The sequence below is a fragment of the Manihot esculenta genome, chromosome 15 (assembly GCF_001659605.2).
Source record: "Manihot esculenta cultivar AM560-2 chromosome 15, M.esculenta_v8, whole genome shotgun sequence".
In the NCBI taxonomy this organism is placed as follows: Eukaryota; Viridiplantae; Streptophyta; class Magnoliopsida; order Malpighiales; family Euphorbiaceae; genus Manihot; species Manihot esculenta.
The window spans coordinates 13,301,081-13,318,533 of NC_035175.2; the positions used below are offsets into that span (position 1 = coordinate 13,301,081).

General features: G+C 34.7%; 3 protein-coding genes across 6 annotated transcripts; all 3 read left to right on the forward strand.

Moving 5' to 3' along the window:
• Positions 1-1,394: 1,394 nt before the first annotated feature.
• Positions 1,395-4,542, forward strand: LOC122721996. Its single transcript, XM_043951509.1, has 4 exons — positions 1,395-1,724; positions 1,935-2,090; positions 2,348-2,497; positions 3,845-4,542. The coding sequence occupies exons 1-4, from the start codon at positions 1,722-1,724 to the stop codon at positions 4,256-4,258; spliced, it is 723 nt and encodes a 240-aa protein (XP_043807444.1). The 5' UTR covers positions 1,395-1,721; the 3' UTR covers positions 4,259-4,542.
• Positions 4,543-6,659: 2,117 nt separating this feature from the next.
• LOC110601429 (F-box/kelch-repeat protein At3g27150) lies at positions 6,660-9,264 on the forward strand. Its single transcript, XM_021738555.2, has 2 exons — positions 6,660-6,943; positions 7,544-9,264. Exon 2 carries the CDS (start codon positions 7,573-7,575, stop codon positions 8,851-8,853), a length of 1,281 nt encoding a protein of 426 aa, XP_021594247.1. The 5' UTR covers positions 6,660-6,943; positions 7,544-7,572; the 3' UTR covers positions 8,854-9,264.
• A 763-nt stretch (positions 9,265-10,027) lies between these two features.
• Positions 10,028-17,124, forward strand: LOC110601275 (ATPase family AAA domain-containing protein FIGL1). 4 transcript variants are annotated; one of them, XM_021738349.2, is made up of 13 exons: positions 10,028-10,371; positions 11,128-11,266; positions 11,530-11,919; positions 12,684-12,916; positions 13,405-13,532; positions 13,638-13,756; positions 13,836-13,928; positions 14,793-14,894; positions 15,458-15,560; positions 16,204-16,287; positions 16,370-16,465; positions 16,580-16,707; positions 16,805-17,124. In XM_021738349.2, exons 1-13 carry the CDS (start codon positions 10,052-10,054, stop codon positions 16,904-16,906), a joined length of 2,037 nt encoding a protein of 678 aa, XP_021594041.1. In that variant the 5' UTR covers positions 10,028-10,051; the 3' UTR covers positions 16,907-17,124. The 4 variants fall into 4 exon arrangements, with proteins under 4 accessions (XP_021594041.1, XP_021594042.1, XP_021594043.1 ...); XM_021738350.2 differs by having other exon boundaries at positions 13,638-13,733; positions 13,843-13,928; XM_021738351.2 differs by lacking the exon at positions 14,793-14,894.
• The last annotated feature ends 329 nt before the right edge of the window (positions 17,125-17,453 follow it).

Here is a 17,453-nt window from a genome sequence, read left to right on the forward strand (position 1 = left end):
AGTAATCTTGTTCATGCCGAAGGAAAAAAGGAAATAAAAATTACCGTAAGGAATATAAACAGAAAAGAAATAATGAATGAGTTTTTCCGAAAGCAAAGGATCACAGGAGATAGCAAAAATAGTATTGGGGAAAGAAAAAGGGCTTTTATAAGACGGTTTTGACGGTAAGCTTTCAATGCGGTACGATAAGCAGTGTGGTCATCATTGAGGGGCTAGATAGGTGAAACGGCACGGGCAACAAATACCTAATCTCAGGAGGCCACGTGTCCTAAACTTCGAGAACAACTATCTCCTTCGAATTTGAAGAATTGAATACTAGCGGGAGGGACCTCTGATACTACATAATGATCATTCAAATTAAGCAATGAGTTGTTACCACAAGATAGGATCATATGGTAAGGATATGATAAGTGGGAAACGTGGCTAGCCCTAGAAAAGGAAGATCCAGACACCTAAACGCCCAGTTCATAATCAAGACTTGCGCTTCCATCAATAGTATGAGTCTTGACATGAAGTTACCATTGACAGGCACGAAGTTACCGTTGCCAGGCACAATCCAACGTATCCCCATTACACTTGTAATCGCAGGATTACCAATCTGTTAGCTGACGATATTCCTTTTCAAATAGCTGGATACATTGCTGCTGGATAATTGGAAAATGCTATATTTGTGCTCACCTTTTTCTTACAATAGAAAATGAGAAAAATCCCAGAAGTAAAGATACACTATTCTTAAACACTACTTAATTCTAAGCAATTCATTGTATTCTCTCTATTTTTCAGTATATTGACTTGAGCGTCGGAGTGACTGCCGTGGACACCTACCACCACCCCACCTTCTCTTCCTTATAGGTTTAACTAATTATAATATAACTTCATTTCGGCCACGTCATCAATTTAATCTCTGCAATATCAATAATTTTTTATTTCAATTAAAATTACTTTAAAATTAAACTGTTTATTTTATTGATTTTACATTGAAATTATTAAATACAATTATAAATTAGTGAAAAAATAATTTTTTTAGATTGGCCTTTCTTTTTTGGCTATTGCCTATTGGGAATGTGTTATTGACATTCTATACTATAAAAAATTATAATAAATTAAAAATAAAATAAAATGATAAGATAATAGAGTGGTATAAATAAATAAGAAGATAAAACACTACAAAAAAACAGACTATCAGTGACGGATTTAGTGACGGAAATTACTTCCGTCGGAAAAAAAAATTTTAGCGACGGATCAGCGACGGATATTTTATGTTTAAATTTCTGACGGATTAGCGACGGATTAGCGACGGATTTTTAAAATATTAGCGACGAAATTTATTCCGTCACTAATCCATCAGAAAATGCAAACAATATAAAAACAAAACCCTAATATTCTCTTTCCTCATCTCTTTTAATTTCAGCCACCCTTTTCCCCTCCTCTCTTCCCCTCAGCGCCGAATCGTTCTTCCTTCCACTCTCGCCGCCGCCGCCGCCGCTGCTGTTCCCGTGGTTGCCACAAGTTGCTGTCGCGCGCCTTGCCATCGCTATCCATCGCTATTGTTGCTGGTTTTCCTGCTGTCGCGGCTGTGTCGCCATTGCTGGAGCTGCCACTGCCGTTGCCACTCACCGCCGCCGCCGCCGCTGTTCCCGTGGCTGTCGCCTCATTAAAACTTGTTGGAAACATGAATTGAAAGCCTTTGATTGCAATTCTTTTTTGATCTTTTTTGAAACATGGTTAGTTGATTTTGCTGCTTTTGGTTTCAGCTATTTTGTTATTATCATCATTTGATTGCAATTCTTCTTATTTCTGGTATTTATTTCTATTTGCATAATTTGATTACAAGTTCCTCAAGTTTTTATGTTCTTAGTACCCTTTTGCTGTTGGGTGTTGACAAAATAACAAACCTCTTTGGGGAGAATTAAGCTGTTTGCTTTTTGATTCAGAGCACGATAGGAAGTCCAAAGAACAAGGTTCCTGCTGTTGGTACTGCATCGCTGAACCTTGCTGAATATGCTTCTACTGCTGAACAGAAAGAGTTGGAATTAAGCCTTCCTCTCTCGCTTCCTGCTGGTGCAGCTGAGCCTAAGCCAATGCTCTGTGTATGTGCATTAGAATTTTTCTGATTTCCATCTTGATTCTGCAAGTACATTTATGACTCTCTTGATTGTTTTGGATTACATAAACATGGATTTTGTGTTTTTCATATTTATGTGAAGGTGATGCTAGTGAATTTTTCCACTATTAGATGAAGTGCTGATAAATTCCCCCCTCCCCCCCCCCCTCTTTTTTTTTTGAGTGTCAATAACTTCTCCCTTTTCCAAAATTCACTTATTCAAACTTTGTATTAACCACACAGATATCACTTATCTTGTTGGAATTGAGGTTTCCAGAAGCCACAAAGCCATTGCAGAGAGAGATAGTTCCTGTTTCATCACCCCCTCAATCAGGAGAAACTGTTTCAACTGAAAAGGATGAGCTTTCTGCAATTAAAGCTGGTCTGAGAAAGGTAAAGATTTTAAAAGATTATGTTTCCACCAGGAGAGCAAAGAAGGCTTGCCTTGTCTTTTTAATTTTTTTTTTAAAATAAAAAATCTTAGAAGCTTTTATTTTCTATCCTTTTATCTTTTTCTCCATGAGCCTGATAGCGAACTCATGAGCCTGATAGTGAACTCATGGTATGTTTTTATTTTCTATCCTTTTCTCTTTTTCTCCTTATCTCTTTTTAATCTAGGTAACTATGGAGAGAAAATGAAGAGAAGATTATAAAGTAGACGAGTGCATGTTTTGGGGAGCAATTCTTAGAAGCTTTTTGTTCTGATTTTAGTTCTGGGCTAATTGTGGCGGTGAACTTTGCCATTTTGGTCAATATGTGTTCTTTTACTATCAATTATATCCCCAACTTCTGCATATCATTTGAATTGTAACAACCCTTAGGATTTCATGCATATCTAGTTTAATATTGTAAAGCAATAAATTGTGATTAAAAAGAAATGAAAACAGAATCGATAGCATCTACCTAGTAAAAACTGACACTAAGAATGGTGCAATAGTTTAAAATTCCTTTAATTGGGGTATACATGTCCAGCAATTGCATGCTTTTAATTGCTTTTCTGAATGTTAGAACATGAAATCAGTAATTTATCTCAATTCATACACAATTCCTAACCCAAATCTGTTAACTCTACGGATCGAGATTGGTTTATATAAGATTTCTATTTTGCAATCCTAAGTGAAATTTCATATTCATGCATATCCTTGGGATGGCCACAATTGAATCTAAACTTTCAACATTGAGGATATAATTGACAATTAAAAAATAGTCACAGTTGTGAATTTGACCGAAGTTTTATTTATTTATTGGTATGAGACTTCCAATTTTTAATGATACAAGAGATTTTATTCAATCCAGAAATAATTGCAATGATGATAGTATTTCACTTTTGAGAATGGTAGTAATATGCCTTTATTACCTTTTGATGAGTTTAACAATATGCTGTCCTCCTTGATAATTGCACTGCTCAGTCTCCTAGACAGCGAAATTTTTTTTCCATAGAAATTTGAAAATCTAGTCAGCCCAAAGCTCCATACTCGATAATCACATGCTGGCGTTTATGGGGTATGATCAGCTTATGTTTTACGTGTTATGCTTTTTTCTTTTTAATTTTTTTTTAAAGAATCTATATTATGGTTTTTATTCTAGTTGATGGTATTTAAAAAATAACCTCATCGATCACCTTTGCATATTTATTCAAGGCATTCTTGTGGTTATTTGTTCCTTGCTCTTTTTTTATTATTAATTCCTTACACCAACTAGAATGAGTTATAGTTCTGAATGATGGCAACTTTTTTGCAGTCTCATAAAGCAGATGAGGATTCAAACGCAAATCGATCATCAGTTTCTGATTTTGGAGATGACAATTTTGCTATAGGTAGTTGGGAGCACAAAGAAATAATAAGTCGTGATGGGCACATGAAACTTCAAACAGAGGTCTTTTTTGCTTCAATTGATCAGCGAAATGAGCGAGCAGCAGGTGAGAGTGCATGTACAACACTTGTCGCTGTCATTGCTGATTGGTTTCATAACAATCATGGTATTATGCCTATCAAGTCCCAATTCAATCACTTTCTGTTGTTCCTGGCAAGTCCTTTATCGGATTTTTCCATCCCGAAGGCATGGACTAGGGAAGATTTGACTTTTTGCATGGTGCCATGTCCTTTGATAATATTTGGGATGAGATTAGTGGCTGTGGATCGGATGAGAAAATAATGGGTGATCAGCCTATTGTGGCGGTTGCTGGGGAACATAAGAACCAGCAGTCGAACTCAAAGGAGGAAGTCTCTGAATCAGGGACAGTAGTAATCAAGCCTGAGGAGCCAGAGGACGAAAAAAGATCTTCACCGCATAATCCAACTGCTGATTGTACTTCTCTATCAGATGCTTCAACAAATTCATAGATCAGTTTTTAGTTTTATGAACACTGTTAAGTATAATTGATTTATTTTAAATTTTATGACGATTGTTAAGTATTATGAATTTATTTTAAATTTTATGAACATTGTTAAATATTATGGATTTATTTTAAATATTCTGAATATTGTTGAGTATTATGAACATTACTTATAATTATTATGAATGATATTTGATTTATATTCAATATGATTCTTAATTATAAATTATTTGATTATACAGGGAATATCTAAATAAAAACAAAGAATTATTTTTTGTGATTGAATTTTAACAGATTAGCGGTGGATTTGTGGAAAAAATTTTTAAAATGTGTTAATATTTCCGACGGAAAATTTCCGTCGCTAATTATTTCCGACAGATTAGCGACGGAATGTTTATCGGATAAATTGATATTTCCGACGGATTTAGCGACAAACGTTTTTCGTCGCTAAATTTTTCCGACTGAATTTTCCGTAGGAAAAGCCGTCGTAAAATTTTCCGACGGAGTTTAGATCCGTCGGAAATCCGTCGCTAATATTTCCGACGGACTTGTAATCCGTCAGAAAAAGTTAGCGACATGACTTTAAGCGACGGACTTGAGTCCGTCGCAAATCCGTCGCTGAAAGTTTCAGCGACGGATTTTTGACTTTCAGCGACGGAAAAATCTGTCACTGATAGTCTATTTTTTTGTAGTGAAATATATTAGAAAAATTAATAAGAAGATAATATATCATTACTATTTATATTGTAAAATATATCTATTTCTTTTGAATTGAGGCTTAATAAATCATATAAAAAAATGGAATATATTCTCTTTAAATTTTTATAAAATTTAATTTTCAGTAAAATGTGTCAGTTTTATTAATAACAGTCAATTAAAAGTTAACATTAATATAAATTTAATTGCTTAAGTGTAGTTAATTTTAATAATTTGATTTAATTACAATATCTTTAACACTGGTTAAAAAAATTATCATGGAAGAGAAAAAAGGCATTTTTTTTAGAAAAAAAATAATTGCAAAAAATGTTAAAAATAATTTTAAAAAAAATATTTTAATATTTTCATAACTAGAATATATTAAACTTATTTTCTAATTATTTTAATATTTTCTAATTAATATATTGTTTAAAAAATTTTCAATTATAATTTTAATGATAATTATATTATAATACATTTGACTGTAACGTTCCGCTGTCTGTTTCTGTTATGAAAGTCGTCGATTGAAACAGTTCGAGTCAAACTGATCCAAATAACTTTTTGAATCTACTTTTCACTTAGTCCAAAATGGTTAATTCATGTTATTTAGTAATTTCGTGTTAACTATTATATACAATTCTGATTTTATACAATCTCCCGATACAACGAAAGCAAACAGCTGACCGTTATATTTAGTTCTACTAAATTTGTGACGTATTCATCGTAACTGAATCGAATATAATCTCTCGATATGGAACGACTTCCACAACGGAAGTAGACAGCTGACCGTTACACTTGATCCCACTAAATTTGCGACGTTCTCATTACAACCGAATTAAATATAATTGTTAACACCCTCGATATTGTAGTTTAGTAATATCTTGGGCGGCTTCACCTCGTCTTATAGGATCGGACTCTCGATATTGTAGTTTACTAGTATGTCGAGCGGTTTTATCTTGTCTCATACAAATAATCATTTTCTCGAAATCCACTAGTTCAATACAATTTGTTTAACTCAGAATAACTTTGATATTAATCAAAACATCGGTTTAAACTGATTTAAATAATTTTTAAATTTATTTTTTATATAATTTAAAATAATTAATTTAAATTATTTAATAATTTTATACCATTTACTATATATATAATTTCGATTTCAATTTTCTCTAATCTTCCAACGTGGAATGAATTCCGCAGCGGAAGCAGGATAGCCGAACTTTATTTACAATTAATAAATGAAAAAATGAAAAAGGAGAAGCCAGAGAGAGTAAAGCAACCGACTTTGGCTCACCTCAACAAATTTAAAAATGTTTTCTCTTTCTTTACACAGAGAAAAAGAAAGGAGACAGAAAACAGAAAACAGACTCTCTCTCTCTCCTTCCAAAGGAATTGCCTTTTCTTGAAAAACAAAAGTGGTTTTGATGTGGGTTTTGTTATTGGAGGAGGTGATGATAATAGTAAAAAGCAACATTACCAATTTAATACTAATATAAATCAATCAATTGAACCATATTGTAATCCCACCATTAAATTAATCCTAAAACCTCTCCCCAGCAAATGGGTTGCTTTGAAATTGAACTCTTTCACCGTCTTCCTCTGCCTCTTAATGGCTTCTCTCCTCAATATTGTCTGCATTCGCATTTCTGTATTTATAATATTTTCTCTCTCTTCTTTAACTCCAACTTCCTGGGTTGCTCTCTGTTTATGAGCCCCTTGAGACTTTGTGGTTTGATAATGATTTCAGTTCTCTTCTTACAATAGCCGTCTTCTTCTTTCACTTCCTTGACTTGACGACTTCGACTGGCCCGGTATGCTCCTTTCTCTGCGATTCTGTCTGTATGTACGTGTAAATGATTTGTTTCTTCACCATTTCCAGCTTCCATTCAAGCTTTGCTTTGTTGGGTTTCCAACAATATACGTTTTTATTGATTTTCTTTGAATACTTATCAACAGTTGTGCTGTTTCTGCTCTGTTTTCTGCATTTTTCTTCTTGTTCATAATGGTTTTTGATATATGTATGGCATGAAAAGTTTCTTCCATGTGGTTAAATTTGGATTTTTTTTTCATGTTTGTTCTTTTGTTTAATGAATTCATAAATGTGGTAGTGACATCTGAAATTTTCTTTTGGGAAAATGCACCCTAGTGGCAGTATTCATATTAGCCAAATTTTGGAAATCCACTATGGTTCTTTGACTTGCTATTTTTTCTATCATTCATGCCTTTGGTCTGTGTTAATCAACTTTGGACATGTTTTTGGGATGCACATGAATCTAGTTTCAAGTAATCCTCATCATCCATGAAAAAGAATTTGCTGTGTTTCTCTTTTTTCCTTTCAGGATTTGTATCTGTATTCATCCAAATATTGCTGGTAACGAGTTTTTTTCCCACCATGTTTCTTATATTGACAGAGACTTGAGATTTTGAAAGGTTCTGATCCATGTCCAAGGGGAAAGAGCCAAGGGGTGAAGATGAAGAGAGTGAGGTCTGCAGACATGATTGTAATCCTCAGAAGAAAGGAATGCTTGGTGGGGATCCTGGCAATAATTTTTGGATTACTTCTAATAGGCCAACATCAAACAGGTTGGATACTTGTGCTAATAGGAAGGAAGATCAAAGAGGCTATGTGATTGGAAGCAACAGTTTAGAACCTCAGGATGCAGATTACTCCGAAGTCCCCCAGCTCAATGATGAGGTAGAGAATCAGATTTTGGCAAGAGTTCCAAGATCAGAGTATTGGAAATTTCCATTGGTGAATAAGCGAATATTTTCTCTTACAAAGAGTGGTGAGCTATTTAAGATTAGGAGGGAACTTGGGGTTAAAGAATCATCTGTTTTTATTTTTACAACTGGAGACAGCGGCTGGTGGGGATTTGATCGACAGTTTAGTTCTCGTAGAAAGCTTCCAGACTTGCCAGCAGATTCTTGTTTTTCTTCAGGAGACAAAGAATCAGTTTGTGCAGGGACTCATCTGATCATTTCAGGCAGGGAGATAGATGGTGTTGTGGTTTGGAGATATGAATTGGAAACAAATAGCTGGAGCAAGGGTCCTTCAATGATCAAACCCAGGTGCCTGTTTGCTTCGGCTTCCTGTGGTCCCTTTGCTTTTGTAGCAGGTGGGGTAACAGAGGCTGGTGCAGTTCTAAAGTCTGCTGAGAAATACAATTCTGATACTAAGACATGGGAATCTCTTCCGAGGATGCAAAAGAAACGAAGGCTCTGCTCAGGTTGTTACATGGATAACAAGTTTTACGTGATCGGCGGCCGAAATGAAGACGGAAGACGCCTTACTTGTGGAGAAGCCTACGACGATGATAAAAAGACATGGGAACTCATCCCGGACATGTTGGAGGATACTCCTGTTGCTACTTTTCAATCTCCACCGCTTGTCGCCGTGGTGAACGACGAGCTTTACTCGCTGGAGACTTCATCAAACGAGCTGAAAGTGTACTCAAAAAGGACCAAAACATGGAGAAAATTGGGACCTGTCCCAGTAAGAGCTGATTCTTCAAGAGGATGGGGTGTAGCCTTCAAGTCTCTAGGCAACGAGCTACTTTTAATAGGCTCATCAACATCCATGGCCTCTTATTCAGGAGATGGAATGGCTATATATACCTGCTGCCCAGATGCTGAAGCTGAGCAACTGCAATGGAGACCTCTTGAGTGTGGCAGAAACAGACTCAGCAACTTTATACTGAACTGTTCTGTTATGGTTGCTTAAATTTTTAACGCACCAAGCAGCAACTGCTGAGTTTCCTTATACAAGTCCAATAATATTTATATTTGGAAACTATGATTTGACAGTTTAGGCACTATATCTATATTAATATCTCTCAGGTGTGAGGTGTTCCTCCAAGATGTGTGATGGAGGGAAAGAACCAAGGTGAATTATCTACTGTTTCTTTTTATTCTCTGTCCAGGATCCTGTCAAATTGCGGTGGCTTTTAATCCTGGTCCTGTTGAACAGTATGTTGTGGATGTATTTGAAGGTTTTGCTTGAAATTCCTCTTGTAGGTTTGCTTGAAATGACAGGATACAGCAAAACAATGATTTCAGCTTTATCAAAATGTCCATTGAGCATTCAATTGATAATAATATTGTATCTCTGGAACACAGTAATTTATCCAGTTAGAAGATGGGTGAGGTTATTGATTTAAAAAAAATTAATTACATATATATTAATTAAATACGTAAATAAATATAAACTTCTATCCTCAAAATCAAGTTTTTAAAACATATTAGGTTACTTTTACATGTATGTTAATGATATTCTCAATTTCATATAGATTTATTAAAAGTTCTCAAATTGTAAATATTGCAAATGAAATGTTTTTTTTATTTAAATATTCATAAGTAATACATAAAATAAAAATAAATAAATAAGTAACTACTTCTTTAACGTTTATAAATATTAATTTATACATATTACAAATTAAAAAAACAATTAATTTTGCAAATTTTGTTATGAATATTCATAATTTTTTTATAAATTATAAATTCAAATTCAAATCATAAATTGAAATGAATATTTTGCAAATTTTGTTATAAATTAAAATTTAAATCATAAAATAAAATTACACGAAATTATGAGGTATTTTTTATAATTTTTTTAAAAAATTAATTAATTAATTTTTATATTTTAAAATATATTAAATAATTTCTATAATTTTAAAAATTTATCTAAAAAATCACTCTATTTGATTTTATTTTGATAGAAATAAGAATAATAGTGCTAAACTTTAAAAAGAAAATTTTTAGTTGAATTTTTAAAATTACAGTACTGCTTATTATATTTTTAAAAATATAAGAAAGATTATTTGTTTTGTAATAATATATAAAATATTGTTTTCCCTTTTAAATATAAATAGCCGAAAAGAGCGAGAGTAGGTATTTTGGATCTGCAAACCAAGCCCGAAGAAATGGCGGGAAAAGAAGAGCCTTCATCTTCTTCTGCTTCGTCTTGTCCACTGAAAATGCAGGATTCCAGAGATTCTCCGGTGTGTTGGCGAAAGCAGGTGGACGATAACCTGAAGCGCCTCCACTCGCTTCAATTCGGTGTCGACTTGGCTCTTGAGAGGCGCGACTTCTCTGCGGCTCATGTCATTGGACTTCGCCTCCTCGGCTTCCTCGACTCGCATTCCCTCACCGACGTTGATGAGGCCCTCACTCGACCGATCCGCCGAGAAGCCGTCTCCAAGCTTGACACAGCTCGTCAATCTCTCATTCCTGAATCTGATCGGTATTTAGTATATAAACATGTTGAAGTGATTATTATCTTTCTTGCTTCAAGAGATTGTTAGGGATTTAACGGTTTTAGACACGGTATTGAGGCCATGGAATGTGAATTCGCTTGGGTTTTTCTTTTGAATAAAAGCTTGACTTAGAGTTGTGCGAATTTTTGAATTTTAGTTGAAAATATATGAAGTGCTATTCTGGTCTTAAAGGAGTATTCCATAGGGAGTAACTAGATTTTCAGTGCAAGTATGTGCATTAGTTGAGACTTCAAATCTGTAGTGTCAGGCATAAGAATAGTGATATTTCAGTGATGCCGATATAAGATAAGAGTGTGCACTGCTTTCTATGATTACTTTGTTTTTTTCATTCAGTATTCACTTTGTTTGCACTTAGTTGCTTTCACCATTAGGTGCATCTTTATTAATTCATTTAATGGTGGTTACCTACGGAGTGAAATTTACTTTGTTTAAGTAAAGTAATCGTAGAACCTTCCTAGAAAGAATGTTGCTCAATTTTGCAAAATATTTGAGGAAGAATATTTATTTTAAATTAGTTATAATATGGTGACAGTGGTTCAAATGAGTAACAGCATACAGGATATTTGTAATTTTTTTATGCAAGAAAATTGACATCTACTCTACAATTAAATATGAGCATCTTTGCAAGGCATGCCCATTTATATCCCTGGCTTTTTTTCCCTTCCTCATTGCATTTTCTCTGACTTCATGTTGTTGATAATGAGTCTTCCATTTATGTCTAGACGAGCATTTGAACAGGCTGGCAGAGCTCCTGGCCATGTTTTTAGCAGGAAAGCTGATATTGACATTGAGAAGGTTAAGCAGTCAAAGTATTTCCATGCTTTGCTTCAGCAATATAATCTAAGGCCAACAAATGGAATGGTAGGTAATGAAACACATTGGCTTTCATGACTAACGGTTTTCTTCTTTGCATACTGCAATTACAAGAGAAGGACTTCATTTGGTCTCTCCTGTCAATTCATTTTAATTATCTTGTTAGTTTTTTTTTTCAACGTATAATATTTAGGATAGAAGTCTATAGTTTGAATCTGATCAATGTTCTTTATTTTCTGCTAAAAAATGCAGCATATGGTATGCCATGTGATCGGTACATTAAGAATTTAACACGAATTCCTTCTTCTCAGGGAGAGCAACCAGATGGGAAGGACAGGTTAAACTGTAAGACATCAAAGATCATAACACAGGCAAAGTTGACATCCTTGTATGGGAACAACATCACAAAGGCAAATACTAGTTCACATAGAAGTTCTATCAACTCCAAAACTAACAATGGTGATGAGTGCATGGTTATAGAAAGGGCTCAATCATATCACAACCATTCTAAAGGTCACGGTATCTCTACTTACATAAAAATTGAAGAGGAAGAAAGAGGTCATGGAAATGCTTTGGGATCAAAACGTTCACATGAGGAAATCAGTAGCCCCAAAAATGACAATGCAAAGTCACCATCAAGCAACGAAGAAGCTAACACAGATGTTTCTGGCAATGGATTTGTAACTGCAAGAGCAAAACTGGTATCTATCAAATCCTCCAAAACAAAAGTTGGCAAGAAACTAAGACTAAAGCAGTAATATAGGATTCACTTTTCTATTTCTTATTTTTTGATGTGCAATATGCAAACGGTTAATTCTACATGGACACACCGCCAGAAAATATCCAATCAGATTTGCTGGCATGATACAGTGAACATTCATCTTATCTGGACAAGGCTAATGCTTTGAACTATAAACCCTTGCCAGAATTATCTTTGTTTCTGTATTAAAGAATTGTTTGGCATATTGTGAATGGTCTTTAAGCAACCAAATAAGCAGAATAGAATCTCCTATTGTTGTAGGAAAAAAGAAATTGGATGTGCAATACCAACTCCAATAATGTGTTTTCTCAAACTCTCAAGTAGTTCATGTGGACTCAAATTGTTATATAGCATAAAGAATCAGGAAAATCAAGGGAAAATGCAAAATTTTTGATGCTATGATGTGTTTTTTGAGTCCTCAGGGTACATTGTTGTTGAGGAGGGAGAAATAACATTTAATTGTCACCTTACTAGCTAAAAGTAAAAGCATATGGATATCCATCTACACTTTATATCAATTTGAGGTTTGTCAGAGTGGAGAAAATCAAATGTTATGTTTGATTTAGGAGTAGTTGTAAAAAGTTTGTCTCTTGTGCTAGAAATATCATCACATGACTCATGATTTGAAGATTTACCTGCTTGCTTTTACCTACTCTCTTCCTACTGTTATCATCCAAATCAAACCTATTTTTTGTTGTGATACAGGAAATGGATGCGAGGCAAAGAAAAGGATTGACAGCATCACCCAGTGCATCTGCCTCCCCACAAAGTGATAACCCAAGCAGGGGCTATGGTGTAAGATCATATGGTTTTCCACGACGTGGCGTTCGTGGTAACTTTGTTCCTCCTATAAGATCCAATGGAGGCAACAATGGAAATATGACAACCCGAGTTGCAGGAAAGAGTGATGATGCAGTAGATGACTCAACAAGGAGATGGTAAGTTGCATTGTGCTCCTCAATATTTCAGAATTAAGGTTTAAATTTTATTATCACTTCATGAAGGAAGCTCTATTCTATACCTAGTAAATCAATTAGTCTTTGCCTCAATGGAAGATGGTTCATCCGTTTCAGTTTGTCCTTTGTAAAAAATAAAGTAAACTGGTGTTCTAAATTGTAATAGTATTCTTATTGGGCTCCATAATAGAAGCTGTATGCTCGGGTCTTACAGTGCTTGGTCCAATTATATGCAATATGCTTATTTGTAAAACTGTAAGCACAAAGTAGTGTTACTTTTCTTGCCACATTTGGACTAAACTGATGTCTAATACTGTAGAGTATGCTTGTAATACCTGTAACTCTCTCTCTCTCTCTTGCTCACTCCCCCCTCCTCCTTCCTGTAGTTCTGGACTTTGGAATGTCATGATGATGCTGATGAATAACATGAAAAAGAATAGTCTTTTAACCAATTTTCTTTTTCTTCTTAGTTTGGAGATGCTATGTGGACCTGATGGTGAGCTGCCTGAAAAATTAAGGAATTTGGAACCTCGTCTTATTGAGCATGTCAGTAATGAGATTATGGATCGGGATCCTAATGTCCGGTGGGATGACATTGGTATCACCAAATACTTAAAACTTTTAATTGCATTCCAATTATTATTATTGCAATTTATTTTTTTTTGATGTTCCAAGTTTAACTGCTTCCCTAAAAATGTTGTAGCTGGCTTGGAGCATGCTAAAAAATGTGTGACCGAGATGGTCATATGGCCTTTATTACGCCCTGACATATTTAAAGGCTGTCGTTCCCCAGGGAGAGGTCTTCTTCTTTTTGGTCCACCAGTATGTACTGCATTATAAATAATATATGGAACTAACTGCTCATTATTATTATTTCATTTCAGTACCTCCTATGTTTTAGGGAACAGGTAAAACGATGATTGGTAAAGCTATTGCTGGAGAGGCAAAAGCAACCTTTTTCTACATATCTGCCAGCTCTTTAACAAGCAAGTGGGTATGTCTATATTTACTGATTTTATTCATCCTGTTTTGATGGTTCACTGACTGAATTTTATTTATATTATGAAAAGCATTGTCAAATAATTGGTCAAATTAAACACTGGAGATGGAGTACAGAAAGTTCAATTGGATTCTTTGATATTCCTGAAATCCATGCATTTTTTGTCTGCATAGTGCCATAATTCATGAAAAATTGACTTTCTTTCTTTTTGGATGCTGTAAGATAGAATTAATTATTTTAAATAGGAAATGACGTCAGCTTCCATGGATCCAAGAGAGATTTAACAAAACTATTTTAGACTTTTTCGCTGCTCCCTCTGCCTCAAGATAGAGAAGAAAACAAAAGGCAGGTTTACTTGAATCATATATTAAATTCTTCTTTGTATGCCAAAGGCATTGCAGATGCTTGAATATCGTAGCTTATGGAACTTGCAGCTTTTTGTATTAAAACTGTACAAGTGAAGTAAAAAGTGGGAGAAGTTATACTGATAATCCACTTTAATGGTACCAGGTGATTCAATCCCACTGTCAATTGTAGGCTTAGATTTCAACTTGTGAGAGTACACATAGGTCAGAGTGAAAATTTAATGGCCTTTTTCAAACTTTTGTGAGCCAAAGGTGTTCACAAATCACATGTCATCTTATAGAATTTCCAAGTTTACCAGACTCCAACTGCAAATGACTCCATTCCACTAGTCCACATTTTACTTTGTGACTAGCAACTAACAAAATTGTACTGAGGAAATAGGAGAAAGAAAATGATATAGATAATTATAGTTTTGTGCAATTCGGTTGTTGCTACATCATACAATGTATGAAATGCTTGTCGACTTTTTAACATATCAAATTGCGAGTGTAGATTGGTGAAGGTGAAAAATTGGTAAGGGCCCTGTTTGGTGTTGCCAGCTGTCGCCAGCCTGCTGTAATTTTTGTTGATGAAATAGATTCGCTTCTTTCTCAGGTAAAGCGTATCCACCTGTAGCTGTTATGCTGGTTGCTAGCACTATTTATGGGGCATCCTACTACTACCTGATGAATGGTCAATCTAAGAATTATTTGATTATTTGAGATTTTCTAGTTTTGGGAAGTCTATTATTAGAAGATTTTGATGTTGGTTAAAATGGTTTTTAATGTTAGGATTGTGGTTGGATGTTCAGTGGGAATTTCCATTTTCATGATAGGAACTTTTAAATTTTTTCCCTTGTATATTGGGCATTACCTGTCTGCATGTAATTGTTTAAAGGAAATCTGCAGTATGAATGAGGTTTGAATTGAAGTTTGTTTGATTTGATTTTTCATGGTCTCTCTTTTTCATTTTCTTTGTCATCTACCAGTCTGCATGACTATCAAATAGAAAAAAAAGACACCAACTTTTTTCTCTTTTTCTAGTGATGTATTTTCTTTATCCTTGGAAGGTGCTTTCCATTTTACCATATGCAAATTATGCCAACAATTCTTTAGATTGGTTTTTACATGAATCATCAGTTATTAGTAAGAGTAGCACTTAATTTTATGTGGTTGCAGCGCAAGTCAGAAGGTGAGCATGAATCAAGTAGACGACTCAAAACACAGTTTCTAATTGAAATGGAAGGGTTCGATAGTGGTAATGAGCAGATTTTACTTATAGGTAATAATCCTCCCCCCCCCCCCAACCCAAAAAAATAAAAAACACGCACACACTTCCCCTTTTCCTTCTCGTGCATATGCATGCACTAGTTTTGTTTAGCAAGCATGTGCATGTATTCTTTTGCCTCTTTTGATTGGATAATATTAAGCTACTTGGAGTTTCTCTGTATCAACTTAAATATTCCGGGGCAACTATAAAAAATAAGACTAAAACGTGGTTGTTACTTTATAACTACCATCAATACTGTTCATGTTCTTGTGAGTATTAGTTTGATTGATGAAGATATTACATCATTGAACAGTGCCAATATCTCCTTGTGCTTCTCCTATTGTATATTTTGTGTATTAACAGTATATTATGGATATATCAACAGAATAATAAGATATGAAGTTCAGTGAGGTCAGAAAAGAAATTTGTTTCCAGCAGTGAGAGAATTATTGGATGGAAATGTACCACTTCCGTGGACTTATTTTATCATAATTAACTTTTGATCAAGCAAATCTTGTCCACTTTACGAGAGTAATGTGGTTACAGTTAACCTGATTGTGCCACTCCTGCTTTTTGAATTCAAAATTACTTTTAGTTTCATGATGCAAATTTCTGCAGCAATTGCAATTTTATTTAATAAATGGATGTGATACAGGAGCAACAAATCGACCCCAGGAACTTGATGAAGCTGCACGGAGGCGACTCACCAAAAGACTTTATATCCCCTTGCCTTCATCAGGTGAATCCACAATATGTATCCTTTTGGTAATTTCTTTACTTAATAAATTAATGTGACACTAACTGCCTTACTGGAAATGAAGAGGCGAGAGCCTGGATTGTACGTAATCTTCTAGAGAAGGATGGTTTATTCAAGCTGTCTAAGGAGGAAATTGATACCATATGCAATCTGACAGAAGGTATCTAGTTCATGCATTTCATAGCCGAATCCAATAACTAATATTTTCAACTGAATTCTTTTTTGTCTAAAAAAATTTAAATGTCAACGTGAACTATGGTTTCAATTTGTGTAGGCTATTCAGGATCAGACATGAAGAACCTAGTGAAGGATGCATCCATGGGTCCACTGAGAGAAGCTCTTAAACAGGGCATAGAAATTACTAAACTGAGAAAGGAGGATATGCGGCCAGTTACCCTCGAGGTAAGAATACTGGACCTTCTGCAAGTTACAATCACAGATAATCGTACGCACACATTTAGCACTTTTAATTTGAAATTGCCCCGTGCTTTTCATACAGGACTTCGAAAAGGCTTTGCAAGAAGTGAGGCCATCTGTTTCGATGAGTGAACTCGGCACATATGATGAATGGAACAAACAATTTGGAAGCTTATCACTCTAGGATGGGATAGTCCGATGACTCTAGGTAAAAAGCCGGACGTACAAAACTAGCTGCAATCTGAGTGGTGTGCGCGTACACTTATTTCAAAGTGCCTTAATAGTTGTTCAGTTTACAAATAAAAATAGAATTGGTTGGTCATAGCATACAGATCTTCCGCCAACCGATAGTGCTTGACGAGGACTATAATTGCAATTCTATTATAACAGCTCATTAATTATCTTCCGCCAACCGATAGTGTTTGACGAGGACTATAATTGCAATTCTATTATAACAGCTCATTAATTATTCTACTTTGCTTTGCATGTGTTGGGTGCAACCGTGCGCGAATAATTTCAGGCGAGCAGCTGTCCACCCAAAACAGACCCCACCCAATCACTGGACGATGAAAATTTCAAGGCCTAGTTCGCGAATAATTTTCATTGTTTAAAAAATGAATTTAAATTAAATTATATAAAATTTCAATTTTTTAAAAGAAATTAAATTTTTTATTAAAAAATTATTAAATTAAATTTTTGTGAAAATTTTAATTTCAACCCGAAGATCATTT

What these genes read in the sequence shown, in the direction of transcription:
- LOC122721996 (XM_043951509.1), top strand. An exon ending in AGCCTAAGCCAATGCTCTGT is followed by an intron (nt 2,091 to 2,347) that starts GTATGTGCATTA and finishes TTAACCACACAG; the next exon opens with ATATCACTTATCTTGTTGGA. An exon ending in TTAAAGCTGGTCTGAGAAAG is followed by an intron (nt 2,498 to 3,844) that starts GTAAAGATTTTA and finishes ACTTTTTTGCAG; the next exon opens with TCTCATAAAGCAGATGAGGA.
- LOC110601429 (XM_021738555.2), top strand. Translation starts at nt 7,573, where the DNA reads ATGTCCAAGGGGAAAGAGCCAAGGGGTGAAGATGAAGAGAGTGAGGTC.
- LOC110601275 (XM_021738349.2), top strand. Translation starts at nt 10,052, where the DNA reads ATGGCGGGAAAAGAAGAGCCTTCATCTTCTTCTGCTTCGTCTTGTCCA. An exon ending in TAACTGCAAGAGCAAAACTG is followed by an intron (nt 11,920 to 12,683) that starts GTATCTATCAAA and finishes GTTGTGATACAG; the next exon opens with GAAATGGATGCGAGGCAAAG. An exon ending in TGCGGCCAGTTACCCTCGAG is followed by an intron (nt 16,708 to 16,804) that starts GTAAGAATACTG and finishes CTTTTCATACAG; the next exon opens with GACTTCGAAAAGGCTTTGCA.